Source organism: Kockovaella imperatae (genome assembly GCF_002102565.1).
Source record: "Kockovaella imperatae strain NRRL Y-17943 chromosome Unknown BD324scaffold_6, whole genome shotgun sequence".
Taxonomy (NCBI): domain Eukaryota; kingdom Fungi; phylum Basidiomycota; class Tremellomycetes; order Tremellales; family Cuniculitremaceae; genus Kockovaella; species Kockovaella imperatae.
The window spans coordinates 418,992-439,755 of NW_019028946.1; the positions used below are offsets into that span (position 1 = coordinate 418,992).

General features: G+C 51.9%; 10 protein-coding genes across 10 annotated transcripts; 5 read left to right on the forward strand and 5 right to left on the reverse strand.

Moving 5' to 3' along the window:
• Window positions 1-8: 8 nt before the first annotated feature.
• On the forward strand, window positions 9-1,232 carry BD324DRAFT_579823 (rab-protein geranylgeranyltransferase; the record flags this gene model as incomplete). Its single annotated transcript, XM_022013410.1, has 7 exons — window positions 9-125; window positions 165-289; window positions 327-544; window positions 585-794; window positions 833-916; window positions 955-1,029; window positions 1,069-1,232. 7 exons carry the CDS (start codon window positions 9-11, stop codon window positions 1,230-1,232), a joined length of 993 nt encoding a protein of 330 aa, XP_021871226.1.
• A 494-nt stretch (window positions 1,233-1,726) lies between these two features.
• On the reverse strand, window positions 1,727-4,976 carry BD324DRAFT_430480 (hypothetical protein). Its single transcript, XM_022012768.1, has 5 exons — window positions 4,534-4,976; window positions 4,090-4,495; window positions 3,602-4,050; window positions 3,220-3,564; window positions 1,727-3,172 (listed from the first exon to the last, which is right to left on the reverse strand). The coding sequence occupies exons 1-5, from the start codon at window positions 4,930-4,932 to the stop codon at window positions 1,901-1,903; spliced, it is 2,871 nt and encodes a 956-aa protein (XP_021871227.1). The 5' UTR covers window positions 4,933-4,976; the 3' UTR covers window positions 1,727-1,900.
• A 120-nt stretch (window positions 4,977-5,096) lies between these two features.
• Window positions 5,097-7,028, reverse strand: BD324DRAFT_625124 (hypothetical protein). Its single transcript, XM_022015770.1, has 3 exons — window positions 6,839-7,028; window positions 5,806-6,749; window positions 5,097-5,749 (listed from the first exon to the last, which is right to left on the reverse strand). The coding sequence occupies exons 2-3, from the start codon at window positions 6,701-6,703 to the stop codon at window positions 5,277-5,279; spliced, it is 1,371 nt and encodes a 456-aa protein (XP_021871228.1). The 5' UTR covers window positions 6,704-6,749; window positions 6,839-7,028; the 3' UTR covers window positions 5,097-5,276.
• A 290-nt stretch (window positions 7,029-7,318) lies between these two features.
• BD324DRAFT_650798 (YT521-B-like domain-domain-containing protein) lies at window positions 7,319-9,176 on the reverse strand (the record flags this gene model as incomplete). The annotated part of the gene is made up of 4 exons (XM_022018203.1): window positions 7,319-7,419; window positions 7,476-8,123; window positions 8,162-8,228; window positions 8,265-9,176. The coding sequence occupies 4 exons, from the start codon at window positions 9,174-9,176 to the stop codon at window positions 7,319-7,321; spliced, it is 1,728 nt and encodes a 575-aa protein (XP_021871229.1).
• A 495-nt stretch (window positions 9,177-9,671) lies between these two features.
• Window positions 9,672-13,488, forward strand: BD324DRAFT_681110 (hypothetical protein; the record flags this gene model as incomplete). Its single annotated transcript, XM_022019109.1, has 18 exons — window positions 9,672-9,919; window positions 9,961-10,074; window positions 10,115-10,328; window positions 10,367-10,428; window positions 10,465-10,631; window positions 10,677-11,024; window positions 11,071-11,209; window positions 11,256-11,297; window positions 11,335-11,387; window positions 11,425-11,537; window positions 11,575-11,901; window positions 11,955-12,036; window positions 12,080-12,301; window positions 12,340-12,423; window positions 12,463-12,735; window positions 12,776-12,879; window positions 12,915-13,098; window positions 13,135-13,488. Exons 1-18 carry the CDS (start codon window positions 9,733-9,735, stop codon window positions 13,486-13,488), a joined length of 3,069 nt encoding a protein of 1,022 aa, XP_021871230.1. The 5' UTR covers window positions 9,672-9,732.
• Window positions 13,487-14,457, reverse strand: BD324DRAFT_625131 (TspO/MBR-related protein). Its single transcript, XM_022015771.1, has 8 exons — window positions 14,327-14,457; window positions 14,207-14,280; window positions 14,119-14,166; window positions 13,989-14,074; window positions 13,864-13,943; window positions 13,752-13,816; window positions 13,614-13,689; window positions 13,487-13,575 (listed from the first exon to the last, which is right to left on the reverse strand). Exons 1-8 carry the CDS (start codon window positions 14,379-14,381, stop codon window positions 13,520-13,522), a joined length of 540 nt encoding a protein of 179 aa, XP_021871231.1. The 5' UTR covers window positions 14,382-14,457; the 3' UTR covers window positions 13,487-13,519.
• Window positions 14,458-14,637: 180 nt separating this feature from the next.
• Window positions 14,638-16,544, forward strand: BD324DRAFT_579615 (RIO1 family-domain-containing protein; the record flags this gene model as incomplete). Its single annotated transcript, XM_022013395.1, has 6 exons — window positions 14,638-14,941; window positions 14,992-15,305; window positions 15,344-15,633; window positions 15,683-15,820; window positions 15,862-16,381; window positions 16,440-16,544. 6 exons carry the CDS (start codon window positions 14,638-14,640, stop codon window positions 16,542-16,544), a joined length of 1,671 nt encoding a protein of 556 aa, XP_021871232.1.
• A 505-nt stretch (window positions 16,545-17,049) lies between these two features.
• On the forward strand, window positions 17,050-17,368 carry BD324DRAFT_650802 (hypothetical protein; the record flags this gene model as incomplete). The annotated part of the gene is made up of 2 exons (XM_022018204.1): window positions 17,050-17,167; window positions 17,226-17,368. The coding sequence occupies 2 exons, from the start codon at window positions 17,050-17,052 to the stop codon at window positions 17,366-17,368; spliced, it is 261 nt and encodes an 86-aa protein (XP_021871233.1).
• An 11-nt stretch (window positions 17,369-17,379) lies between these two features.
• Window positions 17,380-18,759, reverse strand: BD324DRAFT_625136 (ORMDL family-domain-containing protein). The gene is made up of 6 exons (XM_022015772.1): window positions 18,179-18,759; window positions 18,016-18,128; window positions 17,915-17,964; window positions 17,767-17,874; window positions 17,632-17,728; window positions 17,380-17,571 (listed from the first exon to the last, which is right to left on the reverse strand). Exons 1-6 carry the CDS (start codon window positions 18,546-18,548, stop codon window positions 17,476-17,478), a joined length of 834 nt encoding a protein of 277 aa, XP_021871234.1. The 5' UTR covers window positions 18,549-18,759; the 3' UTR covers window positions 17,380-17,475.
• Window positions 18,760-18,889: 130 nt separating this feature from the next.
• Window positions 18,890-20,758, forward strand: BD324DRAFT_600886 (hypothetical protein). Its single transcript, XM_022013923.1, has 4 exons — window positions 18,890-19,117; window positions 19,174-19,469; window positions 19,506-19,841; window positions 19,887-20,758. Exons 1-4 carry the CDS (start codon window positions 18,955-18,957, stop codon window positions 20,700-20,702), a joined length of 1,611 nt encoding a protein of 536 aa, XP_021871235.1. The 5' UTR covers window positions 18,890-18,954; the 3' UTR covers window positions 20,703-20,758.
• The last annotated feature ends 6 nt before the right edge of the window (window positions 20,759-20,764 follow it).

Below are 20,764 nucleotides of genomic sequence, written 5' to 3' on the forward strand. Positions count from 1 at the left end.
CAACAGCGATGCAGCACGGAGTGAAGAGGACTCATTTGTCAGGTGCGGCCGCCGAGGCGAAGAACGCAAGAAACAGATTGTTATTGGAGAAATATGTCGCCCTGGAAGAGACTGTGTTGCAAAAGGTAAGCGAGATCCGCAGATAGGTCTGACTGATGACCCAGAGAAGGAGGAAAGAGTACACTCGCGATGCTCTTGAGATCACGAATGAATTATTGGACATGAATCCTGAATACTACACCGTCTGGAATTATCGTCGTCACATATTGCGAGGTTTATTCCCAACACTGTAAGTGGACAGCATGTGTTCCACCTGACCTCTTCAGCTCTGACGAAAAGAAAGTACAGATTCTTGGCAATGAAATTCGCTTAACAACTTCCTACTTGCAAGTCAATCCGAAAGTCTATTGGATATGGAATCATCGTCGCTGGTGTCTAGAATCTATCCCGGAGGGCCCTGACGGATCCGAAGGCTGGAAGAACAGCTTTTGGAAGATTGAGCTTGAGCTGATCGAGCAACTCTTGCGGCTTGACCCCCGGAACTGTGAGCCTTTTCTTGGTGTGAACCGAGTTAAAACTCGAAGTTCACGCTTGGGGCTATCGTCGGACAGTGATTGCAGGACTGCCCAAGTCGTTTCCTGGTCAATCATCTCCCCGGGACGAAATCCGCTTCACAACTAAGAAAATTGAATCAAATTTCTCCAATTTCTCGGCCTGGCACTACAGGATCCAGCTATTCACAGGGATTTGGCGGTCGATGACTGCAGAGGCTGTCGAGGGCGAGAAACGTGAAGGTGAGTGGCTAATAATTGGCCATAAGGCTGATGGGTAGAATTCGATTTCGTCCGACAAGCTTTATGGACTGACCCAGCTGATCAATCGGCCTGGCTATATCACCGATGGCTCATTGGCACAGGTGAGATCGTCTGAGTGCTGACGCTCGCTAATGAAGAGATTCGGACGAGGATACCTTGAAATCGGAGGTCAAATCCATTCGAGAGCTGCATGAAACAGAGCCAGACTCAAAATGTGAGTTGCACCATTTCCGCTCAAAGGCTTAGGGTTTAGGGTGCATGAATGCGCTGGCCCATTATGAGCGTATGTTATCGGCGACCTCGTCCGAGGTATCGAGCAACTCTTGTGCGGATGCCGTCGCTCTAATGGCACGTCTAGAGGAGATAGATCCTCAGAGAATCTCAAGGTATCGCGATTGGGTAGCCGAGGTGAAATGATGCATGTTGCCACGAAAGCCGGCGCTTTTGTCCCAGTGGATATTCACCAAAGTTGATGAGACACAAGAAGGCGCTCACCCTTCCCATCACCGGCGTCCCATGAACGCCCTCTCACATCCTGTAAGCCCACAACCTGTCTTTTTTATTTGCAGCTTTGACAAGCTGATTGGCTACATAGTCCTACACCAACATCGTGCGAGCAGTAACAACGGTAGAAATTCCGAGAGATCTGCATATCTCCCATCATCCCAACACGTATCATGCGCAATTCTTGCGAACCTTGCCGCAAACAGCAGGCTAAGTCGTGTACAGTCCCCCTAGTGGATGGCCATACTACCATCGGTCGTGATGCCGCTTACAGCTGTATGAATGCAACATCTTTATCATTATTGCAATGTCACATCTGTCTTCTATCCTGCCTTCCATATCCCGGCTGATGGACCAATGCCACCGCGTTTTGGATCTCGCGGAGCGATTGACGAGAAATACGATGTCTACCTTCGTATAGGTCTTGCAGTGACCATGACATATCTCGATGCCTTCCTCGTCCATCCGGTCGCATATACGCCCGCGGGTGAGTGGGAGAGGATCTTTGGGGACAACGCCAACACCGCAGACGAATAGCCTGTGGAAAGGTGTATGCGCCTGAAAACGTCTTGTACGTAATACTATGCTGCCGCCGACTCCCATAAGCCTCTACCAAATGCCCCGGCGACGACTGCAAAGCCGTTGTCCGCATCGTGTACCTCGTTGACGAAGAGGTCATGCCTATCCGCTAGCTTCTTCTGACCCTGTCGAACCTCGCGCAGGATCGAATGTTGTCGAGCGCATAAGATACACTCCGGCTCTGAGTCGGACAAGCATCGCTGATGATACGAATGTTTGCACATAAAGTGTACGGTGGGTAAATCTAGTTGACGTGCACAGGCAGCGCACCTCGTGACTTGAAAGACTTGAGGTCGATCGGGATCGCAGATATTTTGCAATTCGTTTTGCCTCTGTTCCGTTTCTTTGCGATAACTTGAGACAAGATGTTTGTCGCTCTCGATGCCGCCTCTATTCTCCTGAACCTTAGCCTGCAACCAGTCGCGCACAGTACCGATAGGTGTAATGGAGTTGCGTGATAACAGCTGTACGATGGCCAGCGGTTGCAGGATATTGTTCTCGTCCATTATTTGCAGAATGCGAGAGACATCTTCACCGTGGAGGGCGAGTAGCTTTGGTGTTGATGACAAATGTCGCAAAGCCATTGCATAGAGTTCGTGGTGGTCTTGGCCGTGCGTTTCGAGATATTTGGCAATGTGGCTGTATGCGTCCGGGTCAGAATCCGACTCCATCCAAAACCTCAAAACGTCCTCGTGCCTTCCAAGACTCTCCCACAATACCAAACAGCCAGGCGTGAACCCGGTCTGAGTGCAAAGAATCAACGCCAAAACCGGATCGAGCTTGTCCGACTTCTCCCTTAGAAGCGTCATCGCCTTCGCCCGACCATCGGCCCCTCCGGCGGTCAGATATAGCTCCAGCAATGTGCTCCAGATCGATCGCGAAGCATCGGCGTCATTATTTGAAGAGGAATTCCCTTCCTTGTCAAGATTGGTGACAGTCTCCAGGAAGCGACGGAATTGGTCGACGTTGTCATTAAAGAGGGGAAAGAACCTCCTTGGTGATGGCAATTCGATGGGCACATCTGCTGCCTGCAGCGGCATATCATCCGGAGCAGTATCGATATGACTATTGTCCACAAATAGCCCCGTGACTCGATCGACGTTCAGGAATGAGAGCACTGCTTGACCTGTGGCAGGTCCTGACCCATTGGCCGACACCGCTTGCTGCTGAGGAATGAGGGGCAAGCCGCAACAAAGGTCGATTACTAGATCGGTAGTTTCGATAGGGGCATGCGCCAGCAGAGGTACCCCGTACAGCAGAAGGTTTTCTGTACACTGTGAGGGGAAGGATCAGTTAGGTTGGGAGCCGGTGTCAAACCCACCACCTCGCGGTCCAGCCCGCGGAGATAGCGTAGGGCAGCTAAGAACTCCCCCGCATCCTCGATCTGGATACGGAGGTACTCTTCGTGACGACCCCAGCGCTGAGCGAGAAAGCTAGCATGAGCAAAGAAAGCACCCTGTCTACAGACTCGTATCGCAGTATCGAGGTCGAAGGGCAATTCGTCATCGGTCATCTCGGAATTGAGAAAGGCATCGAGACTAGCGAGGTCCCCAGTCTTCGTGTAGCAATTGAGCAACAGGGTAGTGTGATTTGGGTTTGCCAGCCCAAGCTCGTGTAGTCTCTGTAGGTAGGCGACGAGCTGCTGTATCCGCTGTGCATCCAAATACTGACATGTCAGCAGTCTTCTGAGTCACGGAACGCACCTTGCGGACCACGTATGATGGCGGGAGCTGGCCAAGGGTTAAGGTATACTGTCTCATTGCTGCATCGTAGTCACCCTTGCGGTACAGATAGTCCCCGTATAATCTATGTATGTCGGACAAGCCAGCTTCGTTGAAGCCCTCCGACTTGGCGAGAGCTAGAGCTGTTGTGTAAAGATTGCGCTGAGACAGTACCTGGAGTTTTGCGGAGATGGAATGCTCAATGAGCCGCATAAGCGGCTGGTCGACTGCTTGAACGTATAGTGCGCCCCATTGACTGAACATCCGATCGATACCAGACGAGAAATGTTTCTGGTAGGACGTCCACCGATGTCGATGATCGAGGATGACGAGTTTGGAGGAGGGGGTGGTATCTCGAGCCCGCGACTTCGACTCCTCACGCAGAACAAAGACAAGATTATGGTTGTGAACCTGCAAAGAAGCTTTCTCGCCTTACACTTCTTCAGTACGAACACTAATCCTTCACGTACCATCATAAGCATAGAATGGGCCTGGATCGCTTGTGCCAAATGAGTATATCCCCTCATTCCTCGCAACCAAAAGCTCGCGCCTGTCATGACTTATGACTGCGCACCCAAGGGCTACACCTGACCGGTCAAGAACGCGAGCACGTCCGCTTTTTCCCGTGGTCCCGCTACTGAGTATTGCTCCAACGGTAGCAATCATCAAAGTGGGACCGTCGACGTCAGACTCGACGAATCCAAGCCCAGTGACAGGCTCTGGGGACTCATGGACGATCCTCGCCTTGGGCATAGATGAGAGAGAGGTCGGAGAGGTCGTGAGAGATTGCAGGAAGTGTCTGTATAGGAGCACAGTCCCGTCACTAAATCCAAGGGCGAGATGAGACAGATTCGGAGTACAGGCAAGGCAGGTGACCTGGGGAGATAAGTGGCGGCTCAGGCATTGTGACTCACAAGAGCTGAGCGTTGACCAACGCGAACACTACGTAGTAATACGGGCCCACGTCTGGTGTCCCGAGAGAGATCCCAGGCCTTCAAGATCGGAAGACGAGAGTCCCCCTCTTCTCCCACACAGATCAAAACGTTCGCGGCCTGTCTAAGAAGGGAGGTATGACCATTGTCCTTCCAAGCCTGAAAAGATCTATAGGAACGCAAGTGGTTGTTGAAAAAGTGCACAGTATCTCCCGAGGCGACGGCCACTGAAAGGGTGGACGAATAAGATACAGGTTCAATGATCAACGGAGATCGCAGTTGTTCGAATTCAGGTGAGCCTTCATCACCCGACGCGAATGGTTCAGCGTCAAAGAATGAGAACTGCCGCCAAGACGAGCTGGATCCTTCGGATTGGTCCATAGTTATATTGCGCTGAATGCAGAAGGGGCGGGGCGAAGACAAACAGAAGGGAGTGCAGGACACTGATTAAGCCGGCAACGTCACAGTTGCGGGACACGCCGACCTTTCCGTGCTGCAGGCCTGTTAGCTATATAAAGGGCGCAGTGTCTCGTCCTCTTTTCGACGCTTATTACAATTCAGCTGTAGGACAGAAGAGACAAGGTGGACAAAGAACTGAGCGTTGTTTCTACACACGTCTGATCTACCAAATGACATTTGTACCAATCCTCATGATTTCCGTGTGCATCAATACAGTCTTTACAATAAACGTCTTCTCCGATTTTCCTGTATGATGTCAAGTCCACTCACTCTGGCTTCTCCTCATCACCTTCTTGCTGTGCCAGATCGACGACCTCATCCTCTTGTTTACTGGAGGCGGTCTTTTCGATGCTTGCGCTGGCCAAGCTAACTCGGGGTGAATGACGCAGTTGAGATGGGTCTGTCTTGCGCAGCGGGCGATACAGGCGGCGCCGAGCAACCATAACGGGCACAGAGGATTTCTGTACCAGGTAGTGCGAGGTGGAGCCCAACAAGATACCTTTCAGCTTGCCCAGACCTCGTGAACCGACGATGGCCATACTTGGCTCCAGAAAATCGATGAGATCGAGCAGCATATGTCGCGCATTCTTGGCGTGAAGAAATTGGCAAGTCACAGTGATGTTGAGATGTGTCCGTTGCAGCAGACTGGTGACCTCGCGCACCAGTACAAGGGTGGCCGTTTGTCGCTCTTTCTGTATCTTGACCTTTGCTGCCGTGTCAGACCATGATTTGGGGTCCACTAGAAGCTCTGCTCAGCGCAATGTCCAGGTGAGAAGCCCACTGTGAATCGCTCACCCTTATCCTCATCTTCTTTGACAGAGATAACGAATATCTCGTCTCCATCACGTGCGACAGTTCCGATAGCCCATTCCACTGCATATCGTGACTCGTCGGACAGATCGCTCAACACCACATATCGTCTTAAACGCTTCCCGCTCTCCTCTAGGGCCCCGTCGGGGTCACCATGATTTAAAGTAATAGTGCATCGATCTCTTGCAAAGACGGGTCGTGAGGTGGTAAGGGGAAGGCGTCCTTTGGTCGGCCTCCTTTTTGGCTGTGCCGTGGAGGGGAATGTCGGAGGCAGAGGTACGATGACATTGGGACCTTCTCCCAAGGGATCCTGTTCAATCTCCTCACCAAAGACATCCAGGACATCCTCGTCGAGACCTTCGGGTGCATCAAAGAAGACAGCATTTGCTAAAGTGTTCTTGGTCGTTTCTGGATCGGGGAGAACGTCTGCTTCATTCTCGAGATCGTCGTCACTGTCGTCCTCGTAGGCAGATACCTGGGGTTCGAAATGTCGTGTAGAGCCGCCGGCGATCGATTCAACGTCTGACTCGACCTGATCCTTCTCCAAAGGACCGACTTCTGGTGATGATTCCCGGGCCCTTGCTTTCTCCCTTGAACGTCTCGCTCGGAAGAAAGGACTCGGAGGTCGTCGCGAGGTCGAGCTTGCCCCTACCGGCTGACTGGGGAGTCGTGTGTCGTCGGTCGCTGATCGTTGTTTGAACAGACTACTACGTCCCCTTTCAAAAGCACCCAGTAAAGAGCTTGACTGCGGCTCTGCTCTACTTGGCTGCGGCGTGGGCTCTTCTGCAGTCACTCCACGTCCAGAAAAGACTTTGAAGCGGGAAAGATTGGTCGAAGCATTAACGTTGACAGGAAGAGAGGATGAACGATTGAGAGGCGCCATGAGAGTCAAGTTGTGGGTGGGGCATCCACGAAGAGACAATAAAGGACAAAGCCAGCAGAGTCAGTATGGATCATTTCAAAGGGACTCTCGGTCATCCCCCTTCTCGAGTCCGTCCGTTGTTGAGGGGAGACTCACCATAATCGGCCGCTCGAGCTGCATCGAAATCACATTTTTGCAAGGCTGACTCGGCTTGTTCTGTGGATATACCCAATGCTGTGAGTGACGCGACGAGCTGTTGAAGCTGTTCTGGTGATTTGCTTGTCATGATGGAGTGAACAGACTGTCAAGATGGACACGATGATTGCATTTCGTGTATGATGATGGGGTCGAATATATTAATAATAATAAAGAGGAGGGAGGGAGGGGATGGGGCCAAGGGTATATAAGGAGAAGGGGGGTTTATGTGGAAAGAAGATATGTCTTGGCTAGTTGGCTAGCCATATGGAGAATGGATATATAGATATGAGATATGATGTTACAAATCGTGTATGAGATCAGGTCGTATCCCTGTGACCAGATGTGCAAGAACCCTTGTATGACTTCGTGTACCGTGTATGACAACAAAAGAGAAAGATATTGATATATGTGCAAGGCCATGACTTGAGAAAACGTGTGTTACACCGACGCATAAGTCGGGGCTCCAGCAGACGGCGAGGATGACAACGTGACGGTTGTTGATAACTTGTCCCATTCGGCCATGAACTGTAAGCCAACGTCTGTGAAGCAAATGATCAGCTCTTCACCGTCATCCTCATTAGTTGTATGTGCTCACTTGGCTCTACTTCCGTTCCATCTCTGGACACTTTGACCTCCCTGTCAGCATTCCACGGATTCCTCAAATGTTTCGTGCGACCAAAGGGCAGAGAGCCGGTCTTGATCCATTGGATAGCAAAAGGTTGGCCAAGCTCCTCAAGATCGGCAGGCTTGTCCTCCCGGGAGATGGTATCACGACGGCGAACGCCATCCTTGTCCACCTCGTTTGTATCTGCCTCTACCTTTTGAGCTCCAATTTGATCGGCCCGTTGAGTATCGTGCTCTGGAATGTCGAAATACGAAGGCTGAGTCTTCGCTCTCGCTTCCAATTGCTTGTGCGCCCGAGATCCAATCGGATCGGTATTCGACTTGTTCTCCCTCACCACATTCTCGGCCACGGGACTGAGCTCGGCTGGAGACGTGTCCGCGATACGTGCTGTGTCAAGAGGCAGAACAAGTGTCGATGGAACTGGGTCCGACGAAGCTCTTCGACGATCGTCTGATTCCTCCACAATCGCTTCCGGTCGCGATGCTTTAGAGCTTCCACTGCTCTTCGCGAAACGCTCCTTGTCAATGTAGTCGATCATCTTCGCAAAGCCAAAAAATTCTCCTGTCCGATTCGCGCCAAAAATCAGATACACATCCGTAGAAGTGCGAAATGCTTGATCTACGCAATGTTAGCTCGGCCTGTCCTGGACTGCCCACCAAGGATTGGCTCGTTATGCTTTTGAGTCCGCCAGGTCCCGGTTTTCACGCTGTCTTCCAGCTCGGTCTTCTCTTGTCAGCTTAGCAAGGATGTCAAACTCACCTTGGTCGCAGATTTGAGAATAAACACTCGAACGGGAAAATGCTTCGCCAGAAAGCTAGAGTTGGTGCTTGCGTAGCTCGCCGAGCTTTGGTGGGTCGATTTCTGCGGAGGCGAATGCTCGGCCTCCTCGACTTGTTTCTGCTTGACCCAATCACGATGCATGCCCGTGCCGCGCTGGGCGCCGACACCAGCCCGGAGATCGTCGTCTCTTCGACGCACTCGACAGACCAGACGGGGACAACGAGGATCCCACGGTCTCAGAGACTTGTTGTTGAAGAAGGCAACAGCTATGTCGAGATCTTCCTGACATGATAAATTGACAAAAGCGCAAGATGACCGCGAGATGAGAAAGATGGATGCCGGTCCCCTCCAGGGTTCTCTCGAGGAAGGTATTGGCTGATTAAAGAAACCCCACAACTCCTCATGAGACGATCCTGGCGGCACGTTTCCGACCCACATGACCCAATCTGAACGATTTGCAGGCGCTTGTGGATGATAAGCTTTACGTTCCATCCTTTCACTTCCAGGGCCGCTCCAAGAGCGTCGCTCGGGAGCTCGCCAAGGTCTATTGGAGCTCATTGGCTGGAATGAGCTCGGAGGGTGGTGTGCAGGGTTCGGCGACTCCTCAGCAAATGATTGATGACGACCGTGTCCCCTATAGTAAGACTGCACCGGACTCATGGGCGGGCTGCTCCATGTTGAAGGCGGAAAGGCAGGCTGGTGGGGCGAAGGTCGTCCACCAAGATAGGACGGAGGTGAGTAATAGCCCGAGCCGCTCGGATCCAGCAAATAAGGTGACGGGAAATGGATAGGATAATGACCTTGAATCTGAGGTGGGTATTGAGGGAAGGGTGGGAAATGCATCGGCTGCGTGTAGTCTTGGGGTGCCTGCCCCCGCGAGTCGATAGACATTTCTCCAAAACGTTGCACAAACCCATGCTGCCCTGCCAGAGGGTCGGAGTTGGTCTGGTCTTGCCTGGGATACATTGCGGATCCAGAGAGGTCGTTCAAGAGTCTAGACGGACATCGAGAAGCGTGATTGTGCTCGTGTCATCAGTCCTTGAAGACAGTCGGTATCGAGGTGGAGGGGGCCAGTGGAGGTCGAAAGGACACCAGGTCTCAGATTCCTTCCATAAATGGGGCACAGGCACAATCGCCGTTGAGATTCACCTTCACAGAGCCGAGAGTGTGAGAGAGATTGTGTCAGTGTAGGGATTGGAAGAGACGGACCTAGAGTCGAGTGGACGTGTTATGAGTAGGTCATCCGAAAGAGAGTGAAATCATGTCAAAATATTAAGGGGGGGTTCAAGGTGATTTTGATTATTTCAGGCACAGCCAAGTCACGTGACGTGTCCAGTATCGAGCTCTCCTTTGCCGCTGCAGTCGTCTTCGAATAACGGGATGGTGGTTTTCGTCTGTCGCTTTCATCACCCCTGCTCTCCAGCTAGACCCTCAAGACCCGTCGACCATGGCCCGCGAAGCTGATTCAGTAGCCGATGTGGATCAACTGACAGCTGTGTTGAACGCATTGGAGCTCAGTCCGGATAATGTTCCTCTACTTCTACAGCAATACGGTTTGCTGAACAAACTCGGCTTGGCGGCTGAGAGCGCCAACGTCTTCGAGCACTTGTCGAATCTTATCATGCTGGATGAGCGTGAGTCGTGAACGCCCTTTCAGACGCTCACTCCCTGCCAGAGACATGGATAAAGTATCTCGATGCTCTCATTGCTGCAGCACCAACGCCTTTGAATCTAGAATCTTTCCTTGATATTGTCGAAAAGTACTCTTTAGCCGAGACAGATTACCTCTGTAAGCGCACCAGCAAGGATAGTGGTGCTGATCGACTCAGCCTTCAAGTTGCTGGATCACAATCTGAGATTCATTCTCCGCTGTGCTGGTATCCCTGAACCCCTGGGTGTTGACGCCGAATTGGAAGCATTCCTGGAGAAAGAAACCGTTCGCTCAATGTTGAAGGAGGTTGTCGATCGAGGTAGGGGTCTACTGTCTCAGAGCAGCGCCCTGTGGAACTCATATATGGACTGGGAGCTTTCAGTGGCAGAAATGTGAGCTTCATCTTTGGGACGTCGCTCTAATACCTCAGGCCACAAGATCTCGAGTTTATAAACGGAATCTTCGTTGACCGTCTCTCGACACCCCATATGGGTAAGTTTTCCCAATAGATACGCCTGAACGGCGTAGATATAGAGGAGACTTCGGCTCGTTTTTCGACTTTCTGCTCCCAACACGCACCGGACTCGTATGAGACCCGTTTGGTAGCTGCCACAGCGGCTGCCCAGTCTGCAAAATTCAAGATGTCTGGGGAGAAGAGATTCGGGAGGACCCGCTCAGATATAGAGCAGACCATTGTGAGGTTCACAAATCGCTATTCTGTGCTTTCACTAACGTCACAGACTGTCGCTGATCCCCTGTCTTCTTTTGCAAGTTACATTGAATGGGAGACGGACCCTCGCGCGAAACATCCAAAGAGCTCCAAGGCACCTCGTTCCGATCCCCAGCTCATCAGCGCGGTATTCGAAAGAGCAGTTGCCGCCTACGGGCAAGCTGCGGCTGCCGCTTCAGCGGTCCAACAGGAGACTGCGGTAGACGCGGGCTACCCTTATAAGGTAGTTGAGGCCGGCATTTGGCGAAGATACGTAGACTGGACTGAAGATGGCGATAATCGTGCCTCTCTTGTTCAACGAGCGAGCCGAGCGTGCCCGCAGATTGGAGCGGCTTGGAAACTTCACTTGCAACATCTCGTAAGTGACGAGCAGACGGGCAGTGATCGTTTACTGAATCGAGCAGGAACTGTCAGCACCTAAAGAACAATTCGAGACAGTATTTCAACGGGCTCTGGGTCTCGGTCTTCTCCGGCAAGCCAAGGACATCGCAGATATCTTCGTCTCTAAGGCCTCTCACGAGATTCGTTGTAACCCAGCACAGGGTGAGACAAGCCTGAAGCGTGAGGAACACACACTGATACATTTTAGTTCTGGGCACGCTTGCACACGGATTGGAGACAATACATGGCGGTGAGAGGGATCGTCGCACCAGAACACTGATACGCAGTGCAAAATCACGGGGATCCCAGTCTTCAGCTCGAGACATTTTTGCTGGAATGGGTAAGACAGCAGAATCCAGGAGCCATATTGAATATAGGTCGAAACCGCTGCTTCGGATCTCATAGACGAGGCTCTGGCGCTGCTGGAGCCTCAGAACAAGTCTCGTGCATCCTCGCATCGTCTCATTCTCCAAAGGACAGGAATCGAAGAGTGAGCATCGTCAGCATGGAATCGCTGAACAGTCTAGACGCAGGAAAAATTTCGATGCGGCGAGGTCGATATACACATCTGCGATGAACCGCAGTGATCTGGATTGGCCTGAAGCTGTCTCAGAGGCGTGGCTGAGATTCGAGCACATTCATGGCACCGTAGAAACGCTGGTAGCGGCGCAGAGAGCGGTGGAAGTAGAGATGCTGAAATTGGCCCGGCGCCGGGAACGGGACGCCGCTCAGCATATGGAGCAATATCAAGCGGAGATGGCGGCCACCGTCCAGTCCTCGGCGGAGGTAGAGGTAAATGGTGCGGCACCAGAGGGAACGGACGGAGATGAAACGAACGACGCACATTTCAAAAGGTGAATTAGAACTCGAAGCAGGTCGACGTAGACTGACGGTAACTCGCTGTTAGGGACCGGGAGAACACCACTATTCTGGTTTCTGGCCTGCCTATCGACGCCGACGATGAGTCTATCAAATCTCACTTCGAAGTTGTGAGCTTGCTTTCTGTGTAAGCAAGGACGCTGACAGCACCAGTGCGGTCATGTTCGAGAGGTCACCATCTTGAAAGGTGACGCGACATCCTCAGCACTTGTGGAATTCCGCTTTGCAGATGCTGTTCCTAGCGCCCTCGAGATGGACCGCAAGAAATTCCATGGACAGGAAATCGGCGTGTCAATGCTATGGCGATCGACGCTTTTCGTCACCAATTTCCCCCGCGACATGGATGATGCTGGCATACGCCGACTATTTGCACAGGTACGTCGCGGGATGATATGCCTGTCACTCACTGCCAGTATGGTACCGTCCTTCAAACAAGGCTACCCAGTCGAAAGTATGCAGACTCACGAAGATTCTGCTACGTTACCATGGACTCACCTGTGAGCCGGTTTCGTTTGATATCGGACTGACCATCGCAGGCTTCTGCACAAGAGGCGCTCGTTTTGCATGGCATGCGCCTGGGCGAATTTGGCCTGACCGTTCTCATATCAGATCCTAGCGCCAAGACAAAGAGAACCGACGCTTCACTCGTTAATGCCACTGTATTCATCGGCGGTCTCACGGCGAAGACCACGGAGCGGGATGTAGGGGAAATGGTCAAGTCCTTTGGGACTGCAAAAGGAATCAAGCTCGGATGGGACCCGATTAAAAGCATATGTAAGGGGTTCGCGTTCGTCGAAATGCAATCCGAGGTGAGTTTACTGGAGCATCCGCCAGAACTGACATTGCTAGGCAGAGGCAAACGCTTGTCTGGCCTTGACTGGGACCGAGTACCATGGTCGTACTTTGAAGGTCGAATTAAACGATCCAAATTACGCTGCCAAGCGGCACGAAAAGTGAGTCTTCCGTAGTGGAATGGTCTAACATGTAGACCATCTCAAAACGCTGCCAAAGTAGCTGCAGAGCGTCGCCATCGCAGTGTCAGGCTGCACGGTCTCCCTGACGGCACAACAGAGGGTCTACTCCAGCAAGCTCTCGAGAAAATAATCCCTGTACGAAGAGTCGAGGTCTTCGGAGCTTCCCATGAAGCTGTGGTAGAGCTAGAAGCGCCCTCGGTGAGTTTGACGAACGCAAATTGTCCTGACCGATAGGATGTTGGAACACTTCTGCTCAGGACCGAGCCTTTCATCTTCGAGGGTGCTCATATCACTTTCACTCAACAAAGTAGACGTGCTGGACACGCCGTCCAGAAGGAACGAACCTCCCAAACAAATGGTCCTGCAGCCCTAAATTTCGCACCACGCGCAGCTCGCAAGGCTAAGGTATTGGGCAAGGCACCTGCTGTATCACGTAAAACGGCACTCGGACCAGGGGTGGAGAATCCAAAGGGCGGACAAGACAGCTTCAGAGACTTTGTTCAGACTACGAATGCGCATCGAGCGGAAAAGCGGGCCGCGGAACAAGCGGAGGGAGACGGTCCCTCAAAGCGCTCAAAAACAGAGTAATTCACAGTTGCATATAGCCAGCCAAACGTCACTAAACATTTCGTCGATTCCAGTTGAGCCAGACGTAGCCGGCATTAAGGTATGATGCTGCATGTATCAGCGAGCATCAGACATCCTGCACCAACCATAGCCAAGCCAAGCGCAGTATGGTGCCAGCAACCAGGTGGTGCTGAAATCGGTCCTGAGATCGTGCATTTCAATCTAGTTCGACAGACAGTAAGCAGAAAGGCTCTTTCTTTCCTTCGAATGACATGAATTCTCACTGTCATGGAAACCACTGTGCCCAAGAGCAGAGCCATGTCGACGAGGGCCAGCTCCTTTTGCTTGGCTGGGAGCTTGTTAGCTTTTTACCGTTCGTCGGGGAGTCACACTGACCACCAAAGAAGAGGGGAGTCCAGAGAAGATTCAAGCCCAACTGAGTCCAGTACAGTCGCAGAGACTTGTTCGCCGAAGCCCTACCGGCGCCGGGTATGAGTCAGAGACTCACAGCGGGTGCTTACGTAGCGTTAGGAGTCACGGCGGCATCAAGGCTCTTGACGGCAAGGTGAGATGCATAGCCCATGAGGCCGTACAAAACGGTCCAAACCTGTCGGACGAGTTATAGACGTAAAACAACTGGAGGCTGCGTACCGGACCAAAAGCTTGTCGAGGCGGATTGCCAGCGGGAGCTCTCATTTCCTGTCCAGATCAGCGATTGCTCTAATCGAGCTAGACTCACCGTGAACCAAGGACTTCGCGCAGTCTTGCCAGTGATGATGCCGCTCAAGGCTCCGAGACCGATAGGCACTCCCACTTGGAGGACGTTCAGGACGGACGATATTCAGGTACAGGAACTTACCGGCCAGGAAGGGATTGCGACAGACATCGAGCAGAATCTCTGGGACAGGTGACATCGTGTGAGTAGGTTGGATTCTTGAAATCTCTAGAGGAAGGCAGAGAGGATAGAATGTACTGCGCCGCCTCTCATTTCGGGGTCAGTGATGTTTTCCTGGCGCACCTGTCGAGCAATTGAATTGCTGACGTCACTCACGTGATCTGAACTGACCTCGGCGCTCTAATATTTTTTTCGGGTAGAGGTCTCATGTTGTAGACCGGCACAAGGATGACTCGCACATTACTGCCCCTCAGTCTCCGTCCCAGCTCCTGGTCATGAGTAGTGGTCGTCCAGATGGAGTGAATTATATAGATACTGTGGCTACCAATGACCAACAAAACCAAATTGTCCAAGGTCAGCACTCCTCTGCTTCAGCGTCCGGCTCCAGCACCGAGGAGGAAGTAGACGAGTTCGAACAGCATGGGCGAGATATAGTCTGGGATGACGCAGAGGTGGACGATCAGCTCAAAGAGGATTCAGAAGAACGAGAGGAGTCAGATGATGGAGTTCTGGCCGAAGAGTCCGAAGACCTCTCAAGTGATGCGGTCGAAAACGCAGATTGGGAGCTTTCCACCCGAGGTGAGCTTCGAGGTCATGGAGTGGAAGGCTGGCTGACAATTGGCTGGAAGACTTCACGAAACAGTACAATCGCTTGAGGCAGCATCAACAGGCTACGTCTTCTCCCCATATGTCTGGATCTGCTCGGCCCCCGCTTCCCTCCCAGAACAGTGTCTTGGGCCAAAATGGCTCGCGATCCATAGCTATTGCTGGTACGAGTAGTTCTGCAAAATTGTCATCGACTACGCCGAGGCAAACCAAGGATAAAAGCGACAGGGCAACCCAAGATCAAGTCATGGACAGTAGAACGCGTTTGGTCTTGTCCGGTTTCACTAATCGAGGCGTGATTGGCCGGCTTGAGCGATGCATCAGCTCTGGGAAAGAAGTGCGTCCTGTCAAGCCAGGCATTTCACTCATCGTCAGGCCAATGTGTATTTTGCATCTCCCCCAGAGTCGTCGTCACGTCCAGCTGCTGTCAAGGTATACCGCACATCCATACTCAAGTTCCGATCGCGTCAAAACTATATTGTTGGCGAGCATAGATTCAGCGGAGAATACTCGTCCTCAAGAAATGCTCGCAAGATGGTCCGAGTATGGGCAGAAAAGGAGCTTCGCAATCTGAAACGTCTGGAACAAGCGGGCGTACCTGCACCCCGTGTGATAGATGGCAACGGCAATGTCCTTATCATGGATTTCCTAGGAAGGGATGGAGTGTAAGCTCATTCCGGCAATCGTAAAGAGGAGAGAGCTAAAAGTCATCAGAGCATCTCCCCGTCTTAAAGACGCAGACATAGCTGAGGAATCTTGGCAAGGATTTTACGTTCAGCTCTTACTTCTCATGCGTAAGATGTTCACCGAATGTCGCCTAGTACACGCAGATCTCAGTGAATACAATATCTTGTACGTATCCAAAGAGGGTATTTTTGCTCACTGAGAACTAGACTACACGACGATCAGCTCTACATAATCGACGTGAGCCAGTCTGTAGAATGGGATCACCCAAAGTCGATGGAGTTCCTGCGAACAGACATCAAGAATATGACGGCGTTTTTCCAGCGACGAGGTGGACCGGGCATTAAATGTTTGGGGCTCAAAAGGGCTTGGGAGTTTATCGTGTCGATGCCGTTGGCGGGCAAAGAGCATGACGAGGCCATGGTCAACAACCTTGTCGCGACTGACGACCCCCAATCATCCTCGCAGGAGGAGAATGTGTTCATGACTTCTTTCATCCCTCAAAGTCTCGGTGATATACGCGACCCTGAAGCGATTTTGAGGTCAGAGGTTCCTGAGGCGCTGGATCGACTAGTGGTGGGCTCTGATCACGAGGAAGTGGACACAGACAGTTTCGACGAGATCAGTTCCGCCGCAGCAGGCTCAGATGTGGATTCTGGGACGACTGGTCAGAAGCAGCCTGATATTCTGGCTCGCCGGTCTCGCCATGAAGACAAAGAGACGAAAAAGGTGAGACAGGATTCTCGAGTCTGTTTGTGTGACGAGCTATTGACTCATGACATTGCAGGAACGTAAGCAAGCTGTCAAAGCAGAGAATCGAGCCAAACGAGAGACCAAGATGCCCAAAGGTGAAAAGAAGAAGTTGATTAAACAGAGCAAGGTCAAACGTTGAGAAAGTTGAGAAGCATGAATGCGTGACATGCCCCCCAAAAAAATGAGGTAATAATGACGACAAGTGGGGGGGAGGTTGATTGTCATGAAAGTAATGCCGATCCCGATCTGTTGGAATGAAATGGATCGACCCTGGTCCCCAAAAGTCTGATCGATTGTCATCCACTGATATGAGCATCGAGCCTCCTTCCCCCCCGCCGGCACCCCCGCTGCTTTTAATATTGCACCCAAAAGCACACTTGTACTAATGAAAGAGAGAGAGAGAGAGACGTCATGACACACAGATAACGGAGGGGGGCAGGGTCCAAGATGACGACAGATGATATTTGTTGGGAGATGCAGACCTCTATAGATCGGAACTAAAAGGGCAAACACTGGGATATGTCAACTATATATATACATTGACAGGGGGAATCTAGGTCATCTCTTCTTATCTATTTTCCATCTGCATTTCAACTCCCATCACCGCCCGATTAGTGATCAATTTAAAAGCACTCAAAGTCATCATGTCTTCAGACGACCAATTCATTGACAAACAAGAAGACATTGCAGACACCAATCTCGACGTCGAAAAGGAGGACAAGCAAGCAGAGGAGAGCGAAGTTACCGGGAAAGTCTCTTCCGGTGAATTGATTCTACCATATCTCGCTGTGCGCCTTCTGAGTACTGACTTCTGAAACAGATGAGGTCGAGGCACTGAAAGACGACATCGGTGGTGGAAAGGTCCTCGATGACTCAGAAGGGTACACTCGATCCTCCAACAAGGATGTCAACCCGATGAAACAGGAGCAAGAGATTGACCAGGTCGTGGACAATTTGGAATAGGCCCCGTCTCCGTGTCATCGAAGAGCTGGTCATGGTGCGCATCATCATCACATGTAGGCGGCTGATCATGGTACAGAATATGGCTGGAACTCTATAGCACGGATCCGTCACGATCGGCTTTGATTGGAGGGGGAAGGCGGACGCGATGTTCGAGGTGTCGGAGCTACATCGGGGCTCAGAAAGTGAAATCGCAACCTATGTAGCTAATAGAAGAAGTCTGTATTCAGCGATGAATCGGTCATTTTTCTCTCAGCACCACTCACCACCGGCAGCTTTGGGAACAAGACAAAGACAGTCGCTGCAAAATTGAGAGCGAAGAGGACGTAGTCGTAACGCGTGTAATGGGTTGATATGAGGAATCTGAGTTATGTCAACGCGAGCTGTATCAAAGACCCTACAAGCCAATCGGGACAGACGTCAACCACTTTTTGGCAGGGGTGTATTGGGCACCAGCGTCGATCTGTTCCCACAAGGTCAAATCGTCATAAGCCCCTCCTGTGCTCAAGCTGATTGAGGGTGAGCAGATGAATAGGGTTGTTTGCTTACGCGGCCTCAAAAGGTACTCCAGTGACGTGATGGAACATAAGGAAGGATGCCTAAGCAATCCGTGTCAGCGATCCTGTTTACGAGATAGACTGAATACTCACAGCCATGTATCCGAGATTGACGATAGTCCAACTGACATCCTGTGTCATGCCCGGGATGGCGTCTATGAGCAATTTGGCGACCAGGATGAGCACAGGATGAATGAGCCAGGCGCCTGACCAAGTATAAGCCAAACGTCACAACCTACACGCTTGCGTGACCTACCAGGGGCGTTGACCCAGGCAGCGTTCTCATTCGAGCCCACGCCGAGCCTATCAACCACGTTTTCAGTCTCGTTCCCGCCGACCTCGGTAACAGTCATCAAACTGGAGCTCCTGGCCCGACCCTTAAAACCAGGATGCTGCGAAGTCGCGTCAGATCCTGGAGCATTGAGGGAACTGTTGCTGCCGCTGATAGTGCTCCGCAGAACCGCCTGTGTTGAGTGTGAACGAAGGAAAGTTCGCGGGTCTGGATGGGATTGGGTAGCAAGCGAAGAAAAAGATTGCGTTGCGACACCTTCCCGCAGAGGCTGAGAGACCGAGCGGCTTCTTGCAGGTTGAGCACCCGTCAAGCTGATGGCGGGACGATGGGACATGGCTTTGCTGTACGGCGAGCCTCAGCAGCGTGATCGAGGGAAGGGTACAGGAAGGAATGCCGATGACGAGCCAGCTTCGCGAACTCCCGAACGCAACGTTCAGAGGGAGGCGTACGGAAGGAGGAGGAGGAGACCGGATGCTCAAAGACAGCGCCTGAAGATGACTGCAGCTCGGTGACAAGGGTCTGCAGAAAGCGGTGACAGCAACGGGAGAAGGTGGATAATATCTATATGGGATCCAGGAGAGTTGGCATCATGACTGCGGACGACGTATGCAAATCACGTGATTCTGTCCGGAATTTGACAGCTGGCTGTCACCTCAATTTCTTCGAATGGACATTCATTTATCAGTTCTCGAACATACACTCTTGGCCAAGCAAGACTTGCGTCCAAATTGCCTGGAGCCATGCTCAGATCATGCAGGGCATCTTCATCCTCCCTCGTCGAGCCAGCTCGGCACGCTTTATCGGTTGAGCACCTATCCCGACGATCATTCTCCACCGGCAAGTTCAAACTGCAGCAAGCTCAAGCCGCGAGGTCAAGTACCAATATCACTCATCAGCCTCGAGGTCGGTCGAGTGTCCGCTTCCGAATCTGTATAGCAGCTGATGAATGGTAATTGAAGCAGGTCCCAGATACGATCGGTCTCTCCCATCAAGTGGACGGCAGGACAGATTGTCGAAATTACTCCTCGAACTCGCATTCGAGAGGAAAAGCCGGAAGCCCACCCCGGAGACCCTGGTGAACTTACTCAGGGAAACGTTGTCGTATATCAGACGCTTCGAAAACGACTCGAACATACTCTCTACCCCGTTGCGGCATTCCACCCCTCTCTCCGTAGAGCTGGTCATGGCTGTCGTGCGATGCGCTGCCACAAGTCACATCGACCTTGGTTTCGAGGGGAGGGAATTGCTGCATGAGGTGAGGATTCTGCAAAGCGCCTGACTGATAAACGAGATCGCTGTCTTTCACCCCGAGCTTCTTCCTTCTCTCCTGGTGACAGCCTTTGAAACCGATCACTATCCAGCTTCTCTCATTTCTGCCTTGATCAAGATGCCCACGCCCACCCCTTCTCTCAGTCAGCACATTTTTGTTCTATGCGAATCCCTGAAGAGGGGGTATGCTGTATCTCCTAGCCTTCTCCGGGACACCATGGAGGCATGCTGTACCTGGGGAAATCCGCGTTTAGCTCTGCAGCTTGCTGCAGTAGGGGGTCAAACTCCTGCCCACGCAAAGGAGATTGATGCCGCCATGCGCGAGGAAATCCTGGTTGCGAGCGCGGAAACCGGCTTTGTGAGTACGCTAACATTTCTGATACGTTTCTGACTGAGCCTCCAGATGGAAGGTCTGGAAATAGCTTGGACTCATGCAAGCAGCACGGGTGTTTTCGCACCAGACGAGGGACTGATCCTTCGAATCATCGATGTTGCAGCTAGAAATTCCCGCCCAGACATGGCCGAAAATGCCCTCAAATACCTTGACTCGCTGCCTGTGAAAGTCGAGCCTCGACACCTTCTCCCTCTGGTTGAGGCTCATCTCAACAACGGGAGCGTGCTGGCTGCTGTGAAAGTCGCTGCTAGCCTCCCACAAGACGACGATCTGAAACTCGATGATCTGGCGCCACTCATCAGACACATCTCAGACTCAGAGATCATTGACAAGGTCTTCTATCACTTGGAAGACCTGCATCGTACAGGAGAGAGACTTAATGTTGTCTCCGTCAATGCCCTTATTGCTGCAGCGGTACGGCTCAATGACCTGCACCGTGCGCGGGCTATTCAATCCTCTTTTGAAGATTTGGGGGTCACGCCGAACATGGACACTTTCAATCTACTTCTCAAGGGATGTGTCACCATGGAGCATCGGGCTCTTGGCGACAACATTATGTCAGAGATATCTAAGGCTGGTCTTTCGCCCACACAATCGACATACGAAGACATGATCGCGCTGTGTCTCATCCCACGCGAATACGAGGACGCCTTCTACTATCTCGAACAAATGAAGTCGCTCAACCTGATGCCCAGTCGAGAAATCTACCGGCGGCTTCTTGAGAAATGTCAGCGTAACAATGATCATAGGGGACAATTCGTTCTGGAGGAGATGGAGACATTGGGTTACACGGCTCGCGACGGGACTCGCCAGTCGCAACCTTAGGGGTACAAAATTTCATAGCCGACTGTAGAGGACCATATGCATTGCATGGCTGTGACCACGTG